The sequence below is a fragment of the Mya arenaria genome, chromosome 2, assembly GCF_026914265.1.
Source record: "Mya arenaria isolate MELC-2E11 chromosome 2, ASM2691426v1".
Lineage (NCBI taxonomy): Eukaryota > Metazoa > Mollusca > Bivalvia > Myida > Myidae > Mya > Mya arenaria.
Genome location: NC_069123.1, coordinates 10821711 through 10839280, shown reverse-complemented (window position 1 = coordinate 10839280; position 17570 = coordinate 10821711). Strand labels below are relative to the sequence as shown.

The 17570-nt window shown below is 34.5% G+C and overlaps 1 protein-coding gene across 1 annotated transcript; it reads left to right on the top strand.

The window, feature by feature from the left end:
• The first annotated feature begins 10537 nt into the window (after positions 1 to 10537).
• On the top strand, positions 10538 to 13458 carry LOC128206757 (caspase-3-like). The gene is made up of 3 exons (XM_052909440.1): positions 10538 to 11281; positions 11659 to 11727; positions 12204 to 13458. Exons 1-3 carry the CDS (start codon positions 10657 to 10659, stop codon positions 12689 to 12691), a joined length of 1182 nt encoding a protein of 393 aa, XP_052765400.1. The 5' UTR covers positions 10538 to 10656; the 3' UTR covers positions 12692 to 13458.
• Positions 13459 to 17570: the final 4112 nt, after the last annotated feature.

The window sequence follows — 17570 nt, the reverse complement described above, 5'->3', positions numbered from 1 at the left end:
TGTTTTATTATGAAATTTGGACGTTTCGTTGTGGAAAGACAGATTTTTTATAAGGAAACACCTCAGCAGTATTTTTAAAGAAAGCTGTAGGTCTAAGACGGAGGGGTGTTACACTTCCTGTAATGTTATGCATTTATAGTGGGTTATGTCATTCTTTTATATCACAGATAGGTCATTCAGAATCTTATAAAAAAAACTATAATAAAAAATCAACATATACAGTGTGGTAATCGCAAGTGACTGGTGATGACATTTTCTGTTATTGCGCAAAGAAAAAAATCCATGGATTTAACTTTTCAAATGACTGCAAGTATTCTAATTCTACGTCTTTTGTGTTGAAATATAGCCCATCCCAATAAACGAAATATGCTTTTAGTTACATTGCAAACATGTTCGTAATAATCTCACTGACTTGTAACATAAGCAGATACTTAAATCTGGTTGCACATTAGCCCACTTTCGAACAAACTAATTCTAAACTTGTTTTTGCATTTAAGTAGGTCTTTATTCATTTAGTGATACTAATTTTAATAGTGTACTCTACGTTGACTGCAAAAACGCTGTTTATGAGCATATTAATGGGCTAGACTCTCAGTCTATACCTCCGAATATAATATGTCTTTGTAAACTTATACTCCGTGATATCATATCATATGAATAAATTATTTATCCATCAAATACGAAATTACTTACAGTTAGTTATGCACTGATGTGTTTTAGAAATTAATAAGCCATAATTTACCATCATTTAAATGATCTGATAACAACGGGGTTGAATTTACTCTCAGGGACAAATTTGCCCGCAATCTTGAGGTGATTTACCCCCGTTGGTGTTTATGTCATATAAAAGCAAGAATTGATTTCTCACGGGGGTAATTTAAATTTGGCAGAGTTTGAATGAAACAATTAATAATACAACAAATCAGTGAAAGGAAAATATTACAAATACGACTTAATTTATTGTGTAAAACGTTTTTTGAAATTTCTCGGCAGACTCACCAGGATTAGATGTTTGAAAAACCATGTTCGTCTGATATAACTATGATGTTTTAAAGCTTAACTAAAATGGCATGCTTAACTTTCGAATACATTTAATCAAACGCTATCGCATTTCTAATGCAGGTTGTATTTTGCAGGCATATTCCTTGTTCCGTTTTTGAACAAACGAAAAATGATGATTTGCAGCTTAAATGTTTTCTGACAGTATGACATTTTTCCATTTATTTTTGCAAGACATAATCTGTTTGTCCTAATTAATGCAACATCCTATAGTAAGGTGAATAGGATTGGTATTACATACAGATATTGATATTATACGGTAGAAATATCAGCATCATCATTGTGTCTTATTTCAATTATAACGCAAACTATTTGCATTTAATTAAAACATTAAATGATCTCAATTACAAAATGAAAAAATACCACAGGTGTAAATTTGCCACGTAGTCATGTCAACGCAACAAGTGAAAATTATGATATCACGCACTGCTTTGAAAAAAAAACAATTACTCTTTTTTATCATGCACTGGTTTGAAATTGTGTCCCGCTCTGCTGTCTGTGCACAGTGTCATCGTTCACAAAGCTTGGACAAAATATCAATATCAAAAATATCATTTGTTTCACTTCGTGAACATCAAACGTTCACATTTATATTACTTTTTGCGTTCATCCAATGAAATCAAACTGATATCTCACTATTTATTTACAAATATTACCAGTTTTGTCTTTTTAAAGACAGAGTCTATCTCTTTCGACTTTGTTATTTAACCGTTATATCCATACTGACACTAGCAGACGGCAAACACAATGTAATCTGTTTAACAAATATAAGCTTTACTGCTTTTGATCTTTTTTATAAATGGATAAAACTATTTATAATCCAAAGAGACGGGGTTTCGACAGAAAAGGTATCTTTTCAAGCTAATTTTCTCTGTGTTTGTTTAAACGGTAAATCAATGATCGTATTACCTGTATGAAGATGAATAGAAAAAAAACTACAAAAACGTACTGGCGTGAGACCACAGATATTTTTACTATATGTTTCATATAGACACTAACCTGGCTTTTCACTTTAAAACAGCCCCAATTGAAAAACAAGTAACTGGCTGCTGTAGAACAATCCAAGACACAAAATTTAATCACAAGAAAACATAGGGTTGACCATTGCGTTTTCTCACAAAATTGAGTAGTAATACATGTTCCCGAGGTCAAGACGGAATAAGGCTACAAACAACCAATTTACTTGTTGGGTTCCACAGGCAATGATTTTTCCATTTTTTTCACTGAAAACCATCAGTTTATGCAATACAGTGTCCAATAATGTTAAGCTCCATGCAAAATGGCCACCTGTTTCTTCTCTTTCATTCAACTTTAATAAAATATTGATACTTTAACACAAGCACTTTTTTCTGTTTTCACATCCGGATCTTGGTCAACAGGGGGCAGATAACTGTGGTCTTGAGCCTATTTCAGCAACAATTCTGCAGAAATAGACTTCAAAACTCCTATACTTCAGCTTCAGGCTATATGCAACACTTACTGAAAGTTTGGCAATGATATATTTAACACTAAATGAATGAGACAAGTATTAGCACCAGTGGTATTTTCATAAAAAGCATAAACAGCCATTTCCCTCAAATGGTAAGCCGCAAACCTGTGAATAGTCATTATTTCCTTATGCATTGGAATAATGTGACAAAGTAAAGTTTTCCTTGTAGCTTCCAATGGTGTCTATAGAACAGCACCACAAAAATGGCCTGCCTACTCTTTCAAGAATTTTTTCTAAGGTTTTTCCACCTTATCGGCTTAGCGTTTTATATAAAAAAATGACATAGAGCCACACTGAAATGCTTCAACTTGTCAAAATTCTGCTTATCTGGTCCACATATATACAAAGGTAACAGAACTGTTCAGTTTTACAAAAGAAATGTAGTGATCATGTGTCTAAACAGTCTAAACAACACTTTACGCCAAAATGTTGGCTTCCGGAACAAATGGCGCAACAAAGGAAATGTAAAAAACACACCAAAACTGAAAGATTCATGACAACTGCTATTGTTTTCATGTATGAGGTGGCTACATGATGTAGAAAATGCAGAGAAAGTATTAATATGCCCATTTAAAAAAATAAATACTTTAAGTATCTGTTTTGAAGGCCAGATTTGGCATTAAATTCAGAGAACAGCATTTCACCATTGTCTATAAGTTGCTTATTTACACCTGATTTGCTCTAAATCTCACTCTTTTGAATCATTTACACACAAACAAGTACTACAGAGTTCACTAACATCTTCATTCTTCTAAAATATTGGATTCAGAGCTACATCTCCTGGAATCAGATTGCAGGACTACCGCCGGGGGAAAAGCCGCAGCTAACTGGAGCTTATTGGCACATCATGATCTGCAAGACATAAAAGCAATGTTTTACACTTATAAAACTTATCTGCCACTACTGTTTAAGTTTGAAAAAGGCCTATAAACACTCATTTGAGGCATACACAACCTTTTATGTAGTCATAAATGTGATAAATATGCAGAAAAGCTCATGAATTCAAAGATTTTCAAGACAAATTTTATGAAATATATAGTCTTTTGGACATTTTGCAATCAGTTTTTAACAACTCAAAGGTTAATCTCATCTTATTGAGTACCCAGATGCATTTTGAAAGCATTAAAACCAGACATGCATAGAATTTCTTCTTAATTGGAGACGGTATTCCTTTCTCGGAAATCCTTGCCGAGAGCCGGTATGGGAAACCACACGAGACCAGATTTTGACCAGCACTGGTTCTTGTCCTTGAAAGTTCCCCTGTGGCTACAGCAACCAGGCTGGCTATTGAAATAAACAATACATTAGGATTTTTAAGACATTTATAATGTATTAAGGTTGTTTTTTAATGCATGAAGGGAAAAGGCTCTAATCTTTATGAAAGCGGCACACTTTTTATTTCTTTCGCCTTGAGAAATGTCAAGTTTTTCAATGTATAAACTTAATAAAAAACGAATTAATGAATATATATGAATTATTGATAGCATGAATTAATGAATTAACGAAAGGTGGAATTATTTCTTTAAAATAGGGATCTCATTGTGTTGCTGTGATTGTTGTAGTAGATGTTTTCTTGTCCATAAGCTGAAAATCATATGCACACTCAATAAAACATCATTCTGCATCATATGTGCAGTAAGTTTTGTTTAATTGCTTATAGAATTTGCAATTAATGTAATGTTTGCTTAAAAGAGCAAACAAAATGTGTGAATAGATGCACAATACAGACCAACGACTAATACAAGTCAGCAGTTTCATTAGAAAATGGTATTGTTATTAAAGCCACACCAGAAATGATTGACAAACAACATGAAAGAAATCCATTTAGGAATGGAATAAACAGTATCAATTGGCTTATATGACCAAACTTACTTACTTTATACTTCAGTTTGGATACAATTTTCCATTATATGATCTTGAAGTACTAACAAATTACAGCATGTCGGCATGTTGGCATACACCAAGTACAGCTCGGCCTGGTGGGCAGCTTGGCGGGGGAGGGGGGGGGGGCTGTCTGGCTGGTTCTTCATCAGTTCCTCCAGGATCTGTTTAAAATAATAAGAAAGGAAAATAAATAAATGCACATCACCCACCCGAATATACAATCATTGGCGCCCTTATAGCCTATACAACATACTCAATTAGCACATCTCTGGCATACATCCATAGGACCAACGTGAATATTAGAGTTAACATACAAAGTAAATAGCCATAACGACATGTCCAGACATCTACAACGCAAACGACACAGAGGCTATGACAAGGCTTTGTTGTTCTTTTCGAAATATTTACAAATTATAAAGAGAGAAGAACTTTTTCACACTTCAGATTGCACATTAACTAAACATTTATCATATTGATTCGACACATACATGTATTCACTTTTTATCCGTGAGACTTGATCCTATTTGTGTAATTTTAATTCTTATTCATGATTTTGATGAGCAATGAAAACATAATGGTAGACAAGGTAATCCCTACCAACTGTCCATTTTTAATTGCCATTCGTTCTGTCCATCTTATCTTCATGTGTGTATATTTTGTGCATGGAATGAGATCTTAAACAGGTTTTATATATGAATTTTTATATGTCGAAATTTTACCTTTACCGCTTCAGACTAACTTTGAATAAACTCTAAATGCACTTCTCTGAAAATCAAACTGCAAAGTTGTAACTGCTCTTAATTTATCCATTTTGGTCTTCCCTATTACTGCTTACGTAAACCATTCATTATCTAAAGAATTATCAAATTTGTTTGTAGTGTTTCTATTTGTATAGTGTTGTATTATATATTATGTTATCATTTTTATATTTGTTTTAAAATATACTGCATAAGGTATACTAGAAGAGCTTTGACCGGCCCGTCCTATATAACACAGTAAGTGCAACTTGCGCACAAAACAAATAGAAAGAAAATGTTTAAATTTTGATACTCAATATCTATAAATCCTTAAATTCTTTGCAATTAACTGGATTGGAATACGTCCACTTTTAATTAAGGTTTGTAAAAGCTCATAACAAATATTGGAAAATACCATTGCTTTAAATAACGAAGACGTAAATACTTTTCTTAACGAGTGCAGACTTAAAAGACATTTAATTATTAAAAAAATCGCTTCCGGAAATGTACAAATATGTATGTGATGTGACACTAAAATCATTAAAATGTAAATATGACGTAAATACGTATTTTATGGTTATATACTTAGTTTGCCATGTCGAAAGTTATTCAGAAACATGCCGAGGAGATATGTAAAGAATGCATAGCCCAGAAAAGGAACAGTGGTGACCGTTTGGGATCGTTCGGTCGTGACCCAAAGAAACCACAAGGAAGAATTGAAACGGAATTGTCGAATATGACATCTGTTATGTCAGTAATGGACTCGTACCTTAAAACAGCAAGGATGCAAAGCAGCAACACTGGTGTCTATGGCGTCTGGAGCGTAAGCAAACGGTTGCCATCAAAACCTTATCAACAGATGCTTAAAGTCCCCCCCCCGCAACGAATACACGATGATGTCCGAAGTAGCTGGACCGAAATACTACACGGGACACTTTCTGAAGTACGATTACATAGAACAGCCACAAAAACCGGAGGTGGATGAGAGCAGACCGGCGGTATTTAAGACACAAAACATTGAACGCGTGCAAACTAAGAAGAAATATGGACAGAACATGAAAGGTCAAAGCTCCGTTCCACTTCATCTATGTAACGATCCGACCTCTTTGTTGTACCAGCGCAGTCTCCAGCCTAGCACTAGAGATCGAACACATCTTGAATCAGATTTAAGAGATCTTTGATCCACTGTATCGCGTTTCCCATATGCTCTACATAAAACTGTTAAAAACGACGAAAGCGTCCTCAATCCTTTGAACTGCAACGCAACCACACAGACATGGGTGAACACATCCTATCCTACTGGACATGTTCTTCCGCGAAAACGTTTAGACACAGCAAGCACAGCATCTGGATACGATAGATCTGTGGATTTAAACGATAAAGATTTGAAATCGGGTAGAATAAGATCGAACAGCGCACCTGAGTGGTTTTCTGACCTTTTCCCAACACAAAGGGTCGCCTATACTGTGACATTCATGGGGCAACCTAAAGCACTTAACCAATCGCAACGCAAGCAGGAATTGGAGATTAATTTTGACGGGAAAAAATAAAAGCTGCAACTTAAAACTGCAAGGAAAACAATCACATTTGTATGAATTAAACTACATGAACATATTCTGAAACATTCTGCCAGAGGGATTCCTGGATTTTACGTTAGTACCTATTGTGGTCTTTTTTAAATATGAAATCGATTCTGTTTATTCGAATGTTTCAATTCAAATGCAGTTTACTTGAGCCGTTTAGTTACGCCGATTTTGTAAAAATGATCCCAGATTGATCAGTGTTTGTCAACATGTTCTGTATCATCTGTGTAAATATAAGTATGCGATATCAAAATTACGTGTATGGTCTCAAAATTCAAAAATACATAACGGTTTATATGATATATCAAATCAGAGGAGAGGATGAATTTAATTTTATGTCTAAGTGAACACATAATTTCAGTTAAGACAACGTCCTTCTCAAGGTTATTACAGAGTATTAAATTACGTAAAGTTATAACCTAATATGGTTAAATATATACAGTTGCTTAATTCCCAATATATTGTTGAATAGTTATATTTATCACTTTTTAAATTGTATATATTATAACAAAATCTGTAAAGTTTACGTGTAATTAAATATGTTTTGTTTTGTTCTGTTTGATCATCCTCATTAATTATATTTATACGGTCTTCAAAATACTTAATTTCAACGTGTTCTATTATTTGTAAAGATTATATTCAATGTGTTACTAATAAAACACGTTCATTCAAAGGGAAAATCCATTTATTTGTAGAGCATAAGTCACGTCAGTCAAAAAACGGTATAGCCGACATGTAACTCTGGTCAGCGATAGCAAACGTTGAATTCGATGAAGTACACAGACCATGATTCTAGCATATTATTACCAAGTTTGATGAATTTAAGGTACAACGTGTTTTATCTTAAGTGTAATATGGCCTTTTTAATAGTTCACCAGTTGACCTTCATTTTGATCAAAATGTAAAGGTAAAAAATGTTTCATTTCGCGTTAATAAGGATTTTCGAAAATTTAACCTACTTTGACACAATCCAAAGTAAAACTCGACATAGATTATATACATAAATACTGACATTTGCAAACAATTGGGTAGAAAATAACCTTAGAATGCTAACATGCTTTAATACCATAATATTCCTAGTGACCTGCACATTGCCTATAATCGAAATTGATATAGTTACAGTGTGAACAAATTTCAAAAAAGTACTGAAAAAATTATAGGCCTAGAGGTGTTTACCATGGATTTTCTAATATTTGACCTAGTTACCTGCTTTCGACAGGAAATAACCCTTAAGGCTAAAATAAAATTCTTATTGTTTGACTAGCTATTTTTCATCGCTCAAAATAGTCAATTATTAAAAGAACAAACCTCTTCATGAGATGTTAAGAATTTAAATTTCATACTGCAATCGATTGCTGGACCTTTCCTTGTCAGTCCAACTAGTCTCGTTGTTGTTAAAAACTTGTTTAATATGCAGAAGTTTTAACGACCATCATTACCATTGGTTGGTATCGAACATTCGGTGCAGAGGAGAAGAAACAAAGATGTGTTTTATTATAAACATAGTAAATAATTGGTGTTAATACTGGGCATGATATGTTCATTCATTTAAAATGACCGCTTTTATTTAGCTTCACAATAAAACTATGATTACTTGAGAAGGCTCATTCAGCAGTTCTTACTCCTCCACTATTTTTGTAAAGTAAAAGAAAAAAACTTGTTCACGACACCAAGCGGACAATGATTTTCTGGTGGTCGAGCTGAATGGCTCGGCCATACGTCTCGAGAGGGAGTGGCGTTCACGGAAGTTTCGTATCCACATGTTCGAACGGCCTTTCTTCGTATATTTTCATTAATCATCTTCATCCATGGGAATCTGTCGTGTGACTATAGTCACTTTTGCGTCGGAAAGGTGTTTGGGAATCGAACAAGTGTGCGACTTAAGAATGGAAACTGTTTGTGGACTTGTTTGAACTCGAACAGACAGGTAAAAGGTGGTATTTGAAGACCCACATAATTGAGGTTGGCTTGTTCTTTTGAAAGTTAAATATTATTGATAAGTAAGTTGATTTGAGTTTGAGTATCTAGCTTGCTCAGTTTCTGTAAATTTATTGTATTTTATCACTGTAACTGCAGAAAAAAAATACAGTTGACTATGTATGCTAGGACGGCTGATATGCGCAAAAGAGCATACAGTCGATACCAACAACGACAAAGTATGCCATCATTTTTGCAAAAAGACCTTACATAGGATGATAAGAGCAGTCTGGCTGCATTAAAAACGATAATAGATCTATAAGCAGGTAAAATTGAATGGACACATGCATATTGTATTAACCATATGTTGGATGTTGACATGTGATAATGCACATTTTGATGCGATGTTTATGCAAGAGAATAAAGACATCTTTTCAAACCTTCATTGTCGCGCAACAGACCATAAGTAGCGTACAATTTGGAAGTTTTGTTGTGGCAAGACTGGGTATTTAATGAAGAAACGCCTGGAAAAAAACAACAGTACCTGTTAAAGAAAGGTGTATATCTGGGAGCGGATGCGTGTTACACACCCTATCATGTAACGTATGTTTGGTGGGTTATGTCATTCTTTGTTTACCAGAGTGTGAACATAGTTCGACTCGAGGTAGTTGAAATGCTGTTTTGAGTGGCCTGGAGCTGAGAGGGTGAAATCGGCCTGGTACATTTGGAATTTGCCATGTCAACTAAGACTTGATGATGATATATGTCTGAAAGTCTGACAGGTAGCTGTTGTCTATAAGGGTGTTGGCGAAATGTTAATCGTCGGCCTGGTAACCTTGCAGTCGGTAGAGGACCCATCTTCAATCTAGAGAAATAATAATATTAATAGAAAAAAATGCTGCTGCTACCGCTTCTGCTGCTGCTGTTGTTGCTGCTGCTACTGCTACTACTACTACTACTACTGATAATAATAATAATAATAATAATAATAATAATAATAATAATAATAATAATAATAATAATAAATAATAATAATAATAATAATAATAATAATAATCATAATAATCATAATAATAATGATAAATAAATCGTTGATAAGGTCTAAGGGAAGGGAATTAGACTTGCATTAAACATTTATTCATAATAGAGTTGCTGCCTTTGTTTAAACAGGAACTAGCGCCTATAAAAGATAACTAGCGCCTATAAAAGATAACTAGCGCCTATAAAGATAACTAGCGCCCATAAAAGAAATCGAAAATACTTTAAAATGTTTAAATTGCATCAACGGGAAAGACAAGCTTTTAAAATTGAGTGCTTCTAATGTTCCTGTTGTTAGAATCATACATGTCATTGAATGGTTATGCAAGTAAATTGGTCAATAATGTTTTTTTTTATTTGTTTTATGAATATTTTGTGCGATCGAAATGCATTTTCTGAAGTATTTTAAATTTGGCAAACGCACGTTAGCATTTTCATGAGGCGAACGTACGTAGTCTACCTAAAATGGCAAAAGCACGTAGGCATCTTATATTAAGGAGTTAACATATTCGTCGTTAGCCTTAAAAACTAAAAAAGAGTTCAAGATATTGAAGATATTCATCAGCTTTATTTTTAAATATTCGTTGTATAGAAAATTATATACAATCATGATACGTAACAAACATTGACACGATATTGTGCGGGTGTTGCGGGAAATATGAGTTCACAAACACTGTTAACGTCATCAGATATAAAAAGAAACAAGTAAACAGTGACTTTAAAAATTATCATCAGCTTTTGTTTGTATTCAGATATGAAAAAAGATAGAGGCGGATATTAAATTGGAGTGAAGAACAGCGGATTTGTTGTTACGTTGAGTGTAACCTTAGACCAAACATGGCTAGTGGGGAAAACGAAAGTTTAAATCTGTTTTTTTTTTCAAACACATGATGATTCTAAACCAACAAGAGATGAAAACATCTGGAGTTTAGCAGATGAACAGAGAAACATGTCCTTTTCGCCTTTTGATTCAGAACAACATGGATCGTTGGGCGATCATAAGGCTTCAACAGGAGATGTGCGTGAAAATAATCATGAAGAATCTACTCCTGGAGGAATGCACGCTTCTAAAACGGTTCCTTGTAATCTTGACGATACAGGTGAAATATTTACAGCAGGTGAACCAAATGACGAGGCAGCTGATGAAAATGCGTACAAATTCAATCATCATACGCGAGGCCATGCCATCATAGTTGTAAATGACACGTTTAAGAATTATGATTTCAGGGAAGGAGCAAAGTGCGACCTCGGAAATATGAGGGAAATAGTTAAAAAATTAGGGTTCAAATGGCAAAATCAACTGTTTTACAGAAATGTTACACACAAACAGATAAATATGGTTCTAAAAGATGCAACTCGTGCAGATCATACAAACTGCGACGGTTTTTTATTCATGATAAGTACACATGGCGAAGTAAAAGAAAATCCAAAAGAAAAAGGAAAGAAGGATCATGCACTTATTTGCTCAGATGACAGATTTATTTACACAAGTGAAATTACAAAAATGTTTAATGATATAGAATGTCCTTCCCTGAAAGGAAAACCGAAATTATTCTTCATACAGGCTTGCAGAGGTTAGTTCAACTGAGCTAGTACAACAAAGATAATGTTCCTAAATATTCATTATTTTAAAAAGGAACATCTTGTTTTGTAAATAATACAGATAAGCTTGAGAATAGTAAATTTTAGTATCTCAGATCACTATCCCGGAAGGTATTAAATCAAGATACTGTTGGAAAATTGCCATGTTCCAGTATTTGATGCAGAAGAACGTTACAAACGTTTCGATGATAACTCAACAAAACCATATAAGGATAGTTTGGACTTCACAAAGATAGAACACACATGAGGTGTAAAGTAAATGTAATAATCTGTAACGACCAATGTTTACATTTTTGTTTTGAAATGTTTTTGATCTTAATATCCTTTACTTCCGCGTTTGTGTTTTAAGGCAAAGAAGTAGACGAAGGGGTCAAAATTTCGATATTGGGTCAAGAATCCCAAGATCCACCTCATGACGGTAACTTTTTATCATTATTTGAGGGTGTCCATACTCAATATATAAATTGATGGAGTAGGATGATCTAATTTCAATACTATCTTTTGAAATGACGAATAAATACTATCATTTGTAAAACAATGGTTTATTTTCAACAATGGAAGATAAAAGGGATTACATTAGACAACTTAAATAGCTATACAACTGATATACTAATTGCTATAGATAATTGAGAAATTTGATATTCGCGTTTCTATAAATGAATATTGATCTAACCTTTTCATTATCATTTTGGGGAATATTTACAAATTAATCAGTTGTTTGGTTTTTTATACTTGATAAGATAACTCTATAATAGCAAACTTAGTGAACAATTGATATTTTGATCTCATGAACAGCATGATAAGTATTCAAAAGATTTTGTATTTTGAAAGAAATGTAAAGTATACATTTGATAAAACAACAACATTCAACTCTTTAAATGCCGCATTTTACAGCATCATCGACTATGCGACAACACTCGCTTGACCAACCAGATGCAAAAGGTGAACACAATTTATCGAAAAGTTCACCATCACAAGGTGCCACTACAGGTAAAGACCAAAAAGAAACAAATGAAACACCAACACCAGTTGAAGGAAATAAACTGTCTGAGAGGTCTCCCAAGCTACTACCATATCCGATCATTGAAACACCATCCTTGGAGTGTGAGAACGACCAACTCGTATTTTATGCAATTCCACCTGGATATTTTGCTTGGAGGAACGAAGGAGAAGGTTCCTGGATGATTTACTATCTTCACGCTGTTGTGATGGCTCACTCTGACAAACGTAAGCTAAACCTCATAAGCCTCCTCACCAAGGTTTCGGCCAGAATGTCAGTCAGGTCAACATACATTCCCGGCGAATTTAAGATGGATAAGAAAAAGGCTGTGCCAGTTATCGAGCATAAACTGATGAAAGATGTTATGTTCAGTCCGTATTGAAGGAGTCATAATCAAACCTGTGTCACATTTATTTCATATGTACTAGTACCAGTTATTTTAATAATGAAGAAATAGACAATTGCGTAACAAACTTCACTATAAGGAAATATTTACTCCTGAATGTACAATAACATAAATTGGATATTAAAGTTAACATACAACGTAAACAACCATGAAGACATGTCTAGAGATATAGTGGATCTAAGAGTAAATATACAACATAAACAGCCTTGAAGTCATGTCTAGGCATCTACGACGCGAACGACATAGAGGCTTTGTAAAAGCTTTGTTTTTCTCTTCAAAATACTTACGAAGTAAATAGAGAGCAGAACTTTTTCTCGCCAGATGGCTCATCAATTAAACATTTATCATATTGGTTTGACAAAATAATAAATGTCTGCGATTATTATTATGTGAGACGTTACCCTATTTGTGTAATTTAATTGTTATTTATGATTATAATTAACAATGAAAACAAAATTGTAGCAAAGTTAATCCCAACCTACTGTCCAGTTTGTAAATGTCATTCGGTCTGTCAATGTTGTCATCATGTATGTATGCTGTACGTAAGGGATGATTTCTAAACTTTTCATATTTCATATATTATCTAAATAATTATTAAAGTTGCACTCTGATTCAAATCAATAATACACATGTATTACAAACATTATTGTGACTGATAAACCTTTAACTACTAACTAATTAATACATTTGTGGAAACTATTAAATTCTGATAATAAGATTGTTACTGTGTCTTTAATAACTGAAAACGCAAAAATATTAAATGATTGGTGAATGCTAAAAGATTTAATGTGATCTACTTTCGTTTCATAAGGTAGAACGTATGTGTTTTATGCACATTTCTTTCAAATTAAACTCCATATCCTTAATAAAAAACTATTGTTTTTGACATGTATTCATCCTTTTTGGTATATCAAAACAATTGTATTAATTGTATTCATTGTGGTTAATCTTATTTGGAAGTAAGATTGCATCTTTAAATCTGTTTGTATTGTTTCTTATTCATGCCATTATATGGGCTCTAAATGTACTTTGTATTATGTCTTTTAAACATTTGTCTAGAGTTGTATTTTATTATTATATTTATATTTGTTTTAAAAGAAACTGGACACAAATATGCTAGAAACTTAAGAAGTACTTCGATTGGCCCCTTCTACAAAATGATTGAAAAAAGTAGTTGCAATTTTAGTACAAAGTGATCCAACTTTGATTCTCAATATCTAGCAATTCTGCATTTCTTTGCAGTTAAGTTAATTGGAAAACGTCCAATTTTAATCAAGGTTTTTTGTTCAAGCTTTCTCTTAATAAATATTGGAAAAAGACCATTGCTTTAAACTACGAAGGCGTACTTTTGTAAACGGCTACTGTCTTAAAACACTTTTAATTTTTGAAATATCGATTCCAAAATATCTGGGAAGAAGTGAAAGCTGCAACTTTAAACTGCAAGGAAAAAAACAAACAAATTTGTAGATATTAAACAACATGTATACATTCTGAAACATTCTGTCAGAGGAATTCCTGGAGTTTACATTAGGTAATTTTACATGAGTACCTATTGTGGTCTTTGATAAATATGAAATCCATACTGTTTTATTCGAATATAAATGTATTAAATGCAGTTTACTTGAGTCTTTTCTTCGCGACGACTTTGTAAAAATGATCCCAATTAATCAGTGTTTGTCAGCATACTATGTATGATCTATGCAAATATTAGTATGCGATATAAAAATTACGTGTATGGTATTATTACGTATTACCTTATATGGTTAAATATATACAGTTGTTTAATTGTTAAATTTATAACTTTATAAATTGTTAATATATAACAAAATCTGTAAAGATTACCTGTAATTAAATATGTTTTGTTTTGTTCTGTTTTATCATCCTCATTAATAATATTTATACGTTCTTCCAAAAATACAGAATTCAACGTGTTTTATTTTTTGTAAAGATTATATTCAATGTGTTACTTATTAAACACATTTATTCACAGGGAAAGTTCATTAGCTTGTAGAGCATAAGTCATGTCAGTCAAAAAACGAAATAGCCGACATGTAACTCTGATCATCGATCATAGTAATCGATGAATTCGATGAAGTACACAGAACATGTTTCTAGCATATCATTACCAAGTTTGATGAATGTACGGTACATCGTTTTGTATCTCAAGTGTAACATGGCTTTTTTGATAGTTAACCAGGTGACTTACACTTTGAATAAAACAAAATTTATTTCGCGTTAATAAGGATTTTTGAATTGTTTATATCTTTTCTGAGTTGACACAATCCAAAGTTAAACATGATATAGATTCTATACATACAATCTGGCATTTGCAAATAATTGGAATGAAAATAACTTTAGAATGTAAAACTGCTTTAATACCATACTATTCCTATTGACTTACACATTGCCTATACTCGAAATTGATCTAGTTACAGTGTGAACAAATTCCAAAATGGAAGGGAAGAAATTGTAGCCACTAAGCTGTTAACAATGAATGTTTTAATATTTGACATAGTTACATCCTTTCGACAGTATATGACCTTTAAGGCTAAGATAAAATTCTTTTTGTTTGGCTCAGTATTTGTTTTCGCTCAAAGCAGTCAATTATAAAAAGAACCAACTTCTTAATGAGATGTTAAACATTTAAATGTCATACTGCAATCGATTTGCTGGACCTTTCCTTGCCAGTCCAACCAATATCGTTGTTGTTAAAAACCTGTTTAATATGCAGAAGTTTTAACTACCATCATTACCATTGGTTGTTACCAGATATTCGGTGCATAGGAGAAGAAAAAAGATTATTAAATAAATTATAAAAAAATAAATAAGTAATAAATATACTTTACGTTTAACTTAACTGTTCATTCATTTGAATTTACCGCTTTTATTTAGCTTCGCATAAACCTATGAGAAGGTTTAATCCGGAATTCGTACTCCTCCACTAGTTTTGAAAAGTAAAATAAAAACTAGTTTACAATACCAAACGGACTTCGATTTCTTGATCGAGCTAAATGTCTCGGCCATACGTCTCGAGAGGGAGTGGCGTTCACGGAAGTTCTGTATCCACATGTTCAAACGGCCTCTCTTGATTTTTAGGGTGTACGCCTTATCGCCACTATGGGTGTGGTGATTTTAAAAGGCCGTGTTGATAAACAATGCTGCTAACAGACTGCAAAGCGTGAACAAGACCCGTTGATCTGGTCGTTCTCTCTGCCGCGAACATAAACAGTGAACCACAAATCGATACTATACTTACCACAAGGAACTAGTTAATCTACATGAACATTTAACATAGTTTCTGTTTCTTTTCGCTATATCTAAAGTTTTGGGCAAAATACAGTATAAATATAAGTAGAACAAATTCATGTCCATCATTAAAAATGTATTCTACTGAAAGGAACATCATGCCTCGAGACATCTCAAGGCAACTCAAGGCAATGTAACTCAAGGCGACTCAATGAAGCTCAAGGTAAAAGTCAAGGCAAGACATCTCAAGTCATCACAAGTCAAATCAAGGCATCTCAAGGCAACTCAGGGCGTCTCAAGGCATCTCAATGCAACTCAGGGCGTCTCAAGGCATCTCAAGATAAGGCAACTCAAGGCATCTCAAGGCGTCTCAAGGCATCTTAAGATAAGGCAACTCAAGGCATCTCAAGATAAGGCAACTCAAGGCAACTCATGGCGACTCAATGCATCTCAATGTAACTCAAGGCGTCTCGAGGCATCTCAAGGTAACTCTGGGCGTCTCAATGCATCTCCAGGTAAATCAGGGGTCTTAAGGTATCTCAATGCAATTCTGGGCGTCTCAAGGCATCACAAGGTAACTCAGGGCGTCTCAAGGCATTTCAAGGCAACTCTGGGCGTCTTAAGGCATGTCAAGGCAACTCTTGGTGTCGGGTGTCCCAAGTTATCTCAAGGTAATTCAGAGCGTTTCAAGGCATCTAAAAGTAACTTAGGGCGTCTCAATGCATCTGAAGATAACTCAGGGCGTATCAAGGCATCTCAAGGTGAGACAACTCAAGGCAATTCAAGGCGTCTCAAGTCATCTCAAGCCAACTTAGTGCGGCTCAATGCAAGGCAAGGTAAAAAGTCAAGACAAGACATCTCAAGTCATCTCAAGTCAAATCAAGGCATCTCAAGGCAACCTGGGCTTCTCAAGGCATCTCAAGGCATTTCAGGGCGTCTCAAGGCATCTCAAGATAAGGCAACTCATGGCGTCTCGAGGCATCTCATTGTAACTCAGGGCGTTTTAAGGCATCTCAAGGTAACTCTGGGCGTCTTAAGGAATCTCAAGGTAACTCAGGGTGTCTCAAGGTACCTCAAGGCATTTTTGGGCATCTCAAGGCATCTCAAGGTAACTCAGGGCGTCTCAATGCATCTGAAGGCAACTCTGGGCGTCTCAAGACATGTCAAGGCAACTCTGGGTGCCTCAAGGCATCTCAAGGTATTTCAGAGCATCTCAAGGCATCTCAAGGCATTTCAGGGTGTCTCAAGGCATCTCAAGATAAGGCAACTCAAGGCCTCTCAAGGCATCTCAAGGCAACTTAGGGCGTCTAAAGGCATCTCATTGTAACTCAGGGCGTCTTAAGGCATCTCAATGTAACTCAGGGCGTCTCAAGCCAACTAAGGGCGTCTCAATGCAACTCAAGGTAACTCAGGGTGTCTCAAGGTACCTCAAGGTAAGGCAACTCAAGGCGTCTCAAGGCATCTCAAGGCAACTCAAGGTAACTCAGGGCGTCTCAATGCATCTTAAGCCAACTAAGGGCGTCTCAATGCAACTCAAGGTAACTCAGGGCGTCTCAAGGCATCTTTAGCCAACTAAGGGCGTCTCAATGCAACTCAAGGTAACTCAGGG

Coding starts and splice junctions, on each gene's coding strand:
- LOC128206757 (XM_052909440.1), top strand. CDS start 10,657: ATGTCCTTTTCGCCTTTTGATTCAGAACAACATGGATCGTTGGGCGAT. Junction 11,282..11,658: donor CTTCATACAGGCTTGCAGAG/GTTAGTTCAACT, acceptor TTGTGTTTTAAG/GCAAAGAAGTAGACGAAGGG. Junction 11,728..12,203: donor CCAAGATCCACCTCATGACG/GTAACTTTTTAT, acceptor CGCATTTTACAG/CATCATCGACTATGCGACAA.